Source organism: Antechinus flavipes, chromosome 1 (genome assembly GCF_016432865.1).
Source record: "Antechinus flavipes isolate AdamAnt ecotype Samford, QLD, Australia chromosome 1, AdamAnt_v2, whole genome shotgun sequence".
Taxonomy (NCBI): domain Eukaryota; kingdom Metazoa; phylum Chordata; class Mammalia; order Dasyuromorphia; family Dasyuridae; genus Antechinus; species Antechinus flavipes.
Genome location: NC_067398.1, coordinates 213,473,043 through 213,479,365, shown reverse-complemented (window position 1 = coordinate 213,479,365; position 6,323 = coordinate 213,473,043). Strand labels below are relative to the sequence as shown.

General features: G+C 38.4%; 1 protein-coding gene across 1 annotated transcript; it reads right to left on the bottom strand.

Moving 5' to 3' along the window:
* Positions 1 to 1,318: 1,318 nt before the first annotated feature.
* TOMM5 (translocase of outer mitochondrial membrane 5) lies at positions 1,319 to 5,982 on the bottom strand. Its single transcript, XM_051995973.1, has 2 exons — positions 5,767 to 5,982; positions 1,319 to 1,845 (listed from the first exon to the last, which is right to left on the bottom strand). The coding sequence occupies exons 1-2, from the start codon at positions 5,885 to 5,887 to the stop codon at positions 1,811 to 1,813; spliced, it is 156 nt and encodes a 51-aa protein (XP_051851933.1). The 5' UTR covers positions 5,888 to 5,982; the 3' UTR covers positions 1,319 to 1,810.
* Between the last annotated feature and the right edge of the window lie 341 nt (positions 5,983 to 6,323).

The following is a 6,323-nucleotide window of genomic DNA, read 5'->3' as shown; positions in this document are numbered from 1 at the left end:
AATAACTCTCCTTATCCCAGTCATCTAAAAAAGGACAAAGAACAAATCCCTTTTGGAGGTTCTAAAATGTCTATCACAAATTTTAAGGAGCCTTCAGTGTTCCTGGAGGTCATAAAAATGCAGAACAGCAATCCTTTTGGCACTGGCTAAAGTGCTAAATCAGACCATACTCAGAGAAGACATGACTCCCGGGATCCTGAGTTCTTATTTGAACCTCTCTAGTAATCACCACCATCTTAGGTGGAGAGGATCAGCTCACTGCTTGTCCACTCTGGTCCTTGAGACACAGTCCTCCTCCAGGACTCTTATCACAACTCAACCACCTTGTGTATCAAGAAGCCATCTTATGTTTACCCTTCTGACTATACCAATCATTAGGCAGGCTTCAAGGTACAGTGATTATTTATGTGTAGGGGACCCATTATGTATGAAAGGCCTGGGCTTTTTATTGGCCCCAGACCTGGAAGTGCATCAGAGAAGCTGGAGCCAATCAAACTTCCTGAAGGCAGGAAGCTTCACTGGGGAAGCTGGGGGCAATGTTAGGAAACTACCATCCAAACACAATCATTTCAACAGTTGGGGTGGTCATCAATTACGAGAAGCACCTTAGTAGGCTTATTGAATTGATTACCTGGTTGAGAATGCAAATGGAAGTAAAACCCTAGAAACTTTGGAGACTATAGATTAAAAGTAAGTAATAACAGCATCAAGGGAACAAGTAAACCTGAAGAAAATAGGTGAGAAATAATAGCCCTTATTTTAACACTTTCCTCCTGGGCATGACCTGGGTATGACCAATTTATCCTGGACATAATTGTTTGCCTATTGTATCTCTGACCTCCCTACTTTTCCACTTTGAGTTGAGAGCAGGGATTGTTTTTTTGCAGAATGCCTAGTCTATAACAGGCACTTAGTAAATGTAGAACTGAGAGAAGTTCTTGAGATTCAACCTCAGTTCAGAACTGAGATGATAAGCCATGAGTTACTAAAAAAGACAGGAAACTGCCATATAAATTACAAACTTACAACATAAAAACTAGACCATCACCTTATCATCTGTTTCAGATGAATTATCTTCCTCCTTTGTTAGGTAATAACTGCTATTTTTTTTTTTATCAGTAAGTTATCTTTTATACTGGTAGTTCAGAAGTTAAAGCAATGATACAAATTGAAGTTGTATTTTTCAGAATTGGCAAATTAACAAGGTCAAGTAGGGTAGGGTATAATTCTGACAATATATAATAGTCACAACAGTTTTAAGTTTCATCACACACTGAAGTAAAGGGGGAAAAAAAGGGAAAATTTAAATCAAATCTACTACTTTAAAAAAACGGCACATTTATTTTTTTAAAAGACTAACAGTACTGTGCTAATTATCATAATGGTATTGATTCCAACAAAAGTAATCACAAGAAAATCTTTCACAATGCATATTCCTCATAGAGGCAGGAGGTTTAACAAAAGTAATGAGATAATTTCAGAGGTAGCTCCCTTACAACGAATACTCACTATAAAACGTAGTTTGATAAAACTATTTACAACTGAACCAAAATTTATGAAGGTTGTATAATGCCGACACAGCAGTTTGAGACCAAAGTCTGCTGAACATTTCTTAAAACAGTGTCAAAGAAAAAAAAACTTCATGCTTTCTTTCAGTTGTTAGCATCAGTAAGAGGAGTTTTCATATCTATTCAGTACCAGAAGTCTCTGATGATGTCTTTTTGTGCCTGTTTATTAGCAAATGGGAAGAGAAATCATAATCATAGTTTGAAGTTCATGCTCTCACATGCTCTCTCTTCTACCATGATCTTCATATGCTGTCCAACTTCTTTAAAATATAGGGTGCTAGGAGAGAGTGGGAAAGCAAAAGCAAAAAATTAGATATTTAGATTACAAGTTCCTACACCTGATTCAGTTATTTATTCTGAGTGCTTTGTGAGTAAAATATCATGGCAAGTAGACCAGGTTCACACATGTGGTATTTTTTACTAACATTCCAAAACTCTATATAAAGAAATGTCAGTAAATCTTTGTCTGAAAAAGAACTCTAGGCAAAAGAGCTAACAGAACCATTTTTTCATGTGTTGATTATAAATTCAACTGTGTCAAATGCATCATATGCTAATAGTTAGAAACATTCTTTAATATATTAAATTTAAGTTTAAAAATGATGCCTATTGGTCAAAACAGGCAAAGATAGCAAAAAGGTCAAGATCTTCTCACTCTATATACTTTTATGAGTTAATAATGTATCAGTTGGGAGAGGTAGGTGACATAGTAGATAAGAGTGCAAGACTCTAAGTCAGGAAGAACTGAGTTCAATACCTGTCTGAGACACTTCCTAGCTAGGTAAGTCACTTAATCTGTTTTCCTCAGTTTCCTCATCTGTAAAATTGGGATAATAACAGCATTCACCTCTCCAGATTCTTTTGAGGATCAAATGAGATAAGAATTGTGAAGTGCTAGTATTACAGTGTTAGGCACATTGTAAGCTATTTAAATGTTAGCTATTATCAGCAAGCACTTATTTGAGTGACATCTATTAACTACACTCCATACTAAGTCATAGGGTTACAAAGAGGAAATGGTCTCTGCCCTTAAAGCACTTATACACTTATATTCAATAAAAGGAGACAGCACTTGGATTTACAGGTATATACAAAATAAATTCAAAATAACTGGAGAGCAAGAGGAGGCAGTAGAAACGGGGCTCAGGGAAGGTTTAATGTAGAAAGTAGTGTTTGAGGTAGGTTTTGAAGGAAACTAGAAATTTTAGGAAGTAGGAATGATGGTGGACTATACAGTCAAGACAAAGGAAAAGAAACAGGTGATGGAGTGGAAGGAACAGAGAGATTGGCTGGACTGCACAAAAGGAGAGTAACACATCATAAGCTCAGCTCTGAAGGGCTGTTAATGCCTACCAGAGAAGTTTACATTTGATCTTTCGAGTAAGAAGAGGCCACTGGAGTTTATTTAGTAGGAAAGTTATATGGTTAAGAAAATCACCATGGCAGCTCTATGTAGGATGAAACGGGGGAATTATGAGATTGAAGAACAATTAAGACACTAATTCAGTTATCTAGGCAGGAGATGATGAGAGTCTAAATTCAAATGGTGGCTATGTGATTGGAGAGAAGAGGAAAAGTGGAAGAGCTGTTATGAAGGTCAAAATTACAAGATTTAGCAATTGAAAAGATAATTAAAGGCTAGGAGTCAAGAATATGAACTTGGATTCCTGAAGGATAGTGGGACTCTACAGAAATAGAGCAATTTAGAAGGTGTATTTGGGAATGAAAGATGAGTCTAATTCTAGACAGAGTTTTTTGAAATATCTATTCATTCTGAAATATCTAACAGCTGGAGATAAACTGACTAGGATTATATAAAGCAATACTATAAACAACAACATAAACCAAAACTTCAGGGAACTATCTGACTGGAGATAAAATTGATGAGGTTACTAAGAGAATGTAGAGAGAAAAGGATCTAGAACTGAGTCTTGAGGCACACCTACTGTATCAGGAAATGAGACTAAGAGAAAAAAAAGTCAGATGTTAGAAGGAGAAACAAGAGATTTGTGTCCTGAAAACCCAGAGTGAAAATAGTTTCTAAGAAGAGTTGTTTGGTTAAGTATAAAATGTGGCACAGAGTTGAAGAAGAATAGGACTGAGATTTCATACCAAGACTGAGAATTCAGACCAATAACTTTGGAGAGGAGTTTCAATTGAGTCTAGAGGTTGGAAGCCAGACTACAAAGGGTCAAGATGTGTGTAAGGAGAGGAAGAAGAGGCAAAGTGTGTACATAGCTTTTTTCTGAGTTTGGTTTTGAAAGAGGGGAGATACAAGACAATCACTTGAGGTGATAATAAAGCCTTATTTTTTTGTTTTCCAGAATATGGAAGTTTGGGGGGGAGGGAGGGAATACTCTGACATATTTGTAGGCAGCCTGGAAGGAGCTAGCAGACAAGGAATGAAGATGGACAGTAAGTAGCAGTTTGGATCACAGAGTACAAGAAAAGAAACAGTATGAGATAAAATTAGCATTGTACTTTAGAGAGATTTTGTGGAGAACTCAATAAAAGACTAAGGAATTTGGCTTTTATATGATAATCAGTGGGTAGCCACAAAAGCTTTTGAAGCAAAGAAATGTGACATGATCAGATTTGTGAATTATAAAGATTATGTTGGCAGGGTAAGAGATAATCAGGGCCTAAATTTTGTTATAATAATGGAAGTATGGAAAGAGATGTCAGAAGAACTACTACTGATTTCCAACAAGTATTTCATTTTAATCAACAAAACCTTCCTTTTCAGTTGTACTTATGACACACAGATGAAGAAAAGAAGATAGATCTGGATTCTAGTCTCAGCTCTAATACTAACTAGTTGGATGACTTTAAACTAATCTCTTTCTTTTTCTAGTCCTCAATTTCCTCAACAAGCCATCTTTGATAAGGAGATAATAATCCCTGGCCCACTTTCTTTACCAGACTGTTGTGAGTATGGAATGATTGGATATATTAAACAAGAAAAAGAAAAAAAAAAGCCAGGCTTTGTCCTAGCAAACTACAGAAACAAGGGCCAGATAAGACTTTTGTTCATGCCCTACTAACCTGATCCAGAGGGCCCGACAGTCTTTCTGGAAGTTCCAAGAGTGATCATTCTGTACAAAGAAGCAGCTTAGTGTAATGGACAGACTGCCTACTACCATGCCAGATTGCAGCTATATTAAGACCTGCCTCTGATATAGAAATGTTTACCTGGACCAACCACTATAATTCAAAGTGCTCTGAAGCAATTCTTTCTATGGCCTTTAAAGAACAAGGAAGACATAGCATCCATTAGCAGAATTCCCTCACCATTAGGTTTTCTATACCATAGAATCCACAAGTTCAGTTCCACTCCCTATCCTCTATAAACAATATATGTAGAGCTAGAATAGTTTCTTAACTCTTTTTGTGTCATGAACCACTTATGGCAGTCTAGTGAAGTCTAAAGACTTCGGAATGACTTTAAATGCATAAAACAAAACATAAGATTACAAAGGAAACCAATTGTATTGAAATTATAATAAGGAGCCCTTATAATTAGTGCTCTATATGTAGATTTCATTTTTTCCTAATAACAATATCCTAACAGAGGTGCTATTATTGTTATTACCTCCATTGTACAAAGAAACTGAGGCAGAGGTTAAGTGATTTGCTATTATTATTCTTAACCTCCGTTTTATAGATGTGAGAACTGAGAAAGAAGTTTTAACTAGTTTGCTAATATTATGATGTCTATTTCACAAGTGAGGAAAGTCATACAGATAGTAGTAAGTGGGGCAGGATTTGAAGTCAGGTCTTTCTGATTCCTAAAATCGGAATTCTATTCAATATTAATACAGAATAAGTAAACGGACTCCAGAAACGAAAGGACTTGAAGAAGACTATGCCATCTAAACTGGGGTGTTGTGGAAGAGCTTTGGACTTGAACCCTGATCTCCATGTCCTTGAGGAAGGCAATTAACTTCTCACTGGCAAAAAAATAAGCGAGGGGAAAGAGGAGCGGAGTTAGCATTTCACAAATAAACCACTTTTAGACCCACAAGTGGCGAGGATTAGAATTAAGTAGGTGGAAGAGCAGAGGGTGGGAGGGATGCAGCACTCTTCTCCGGAGGTAAGCCCCCAGCCAAGCGCCAAGATCAAGGTCTCCCTTCTACCCCCCGGCCGCGCCGCGCTGCTCCCCCCGCTCAGGCCCGCGCAGGTGGGAGAGGTCACTCACTGAGTCGCAGCAGGGCCACGTAGAGGAGAAAGTTGCGGACCGAGCTGACCACATCCTCGCGCATCTTGCGTTTGAGTTCCTCCGGGTCTAATTTCGGCCCGAAACCCTCCATCCGGAACATGTTGACTTCGCTTTGTCGGTTACAAGCCGCGTCTCCCTGAGCTCCCGGGCAGCGCACGCAGTCTGCCGGTTCCCCGGAAATCGCGCCCAACCCCCTTCCGGCCTTTCCGATCACGTGCCGAGCTACGGGGCGCCGGCGGGGACAAACAGCTTGGGACGATTAGAAATAACGTCATCCTGCGAAGCCCTGAGTGGAAGGGATGTGCACCGAGGACACGCGAAGTAAGAGTGGGATGTGATTGGAGGCAAGAAGCTTTAGATGAGAATGCCATTGTACGCTCATATATGAGGTCAAGCTGGAAGACATCCTACCCAACCTTGACATTTTATTGTTTAAAAAAATTTTTGTTCTAATTCTAATAAACTACAAATAAAACGCGTGCTTCCATATACATAAACCAGAAGGGGAAAAACACACACCATTGATCTCTATTATA

Bases quoted from the DNA above. Each gene is read 5' to 3' on its own strand.
- TOMM5 (XM_051995973.1), bottom strand. From the start codon at position 5,887: ATGTTCCGGATGGAGGGTTTCGGGCCGAAATTAGACCCGGAGGAACTC. The intron at 1,846-5,766 runs GTGAGTGACCTC...ACTCTCTCCTAG, and splicing joins CGTGGCCCTGCTGCGACTCA to CACCCTATATTTTAAAGAAG.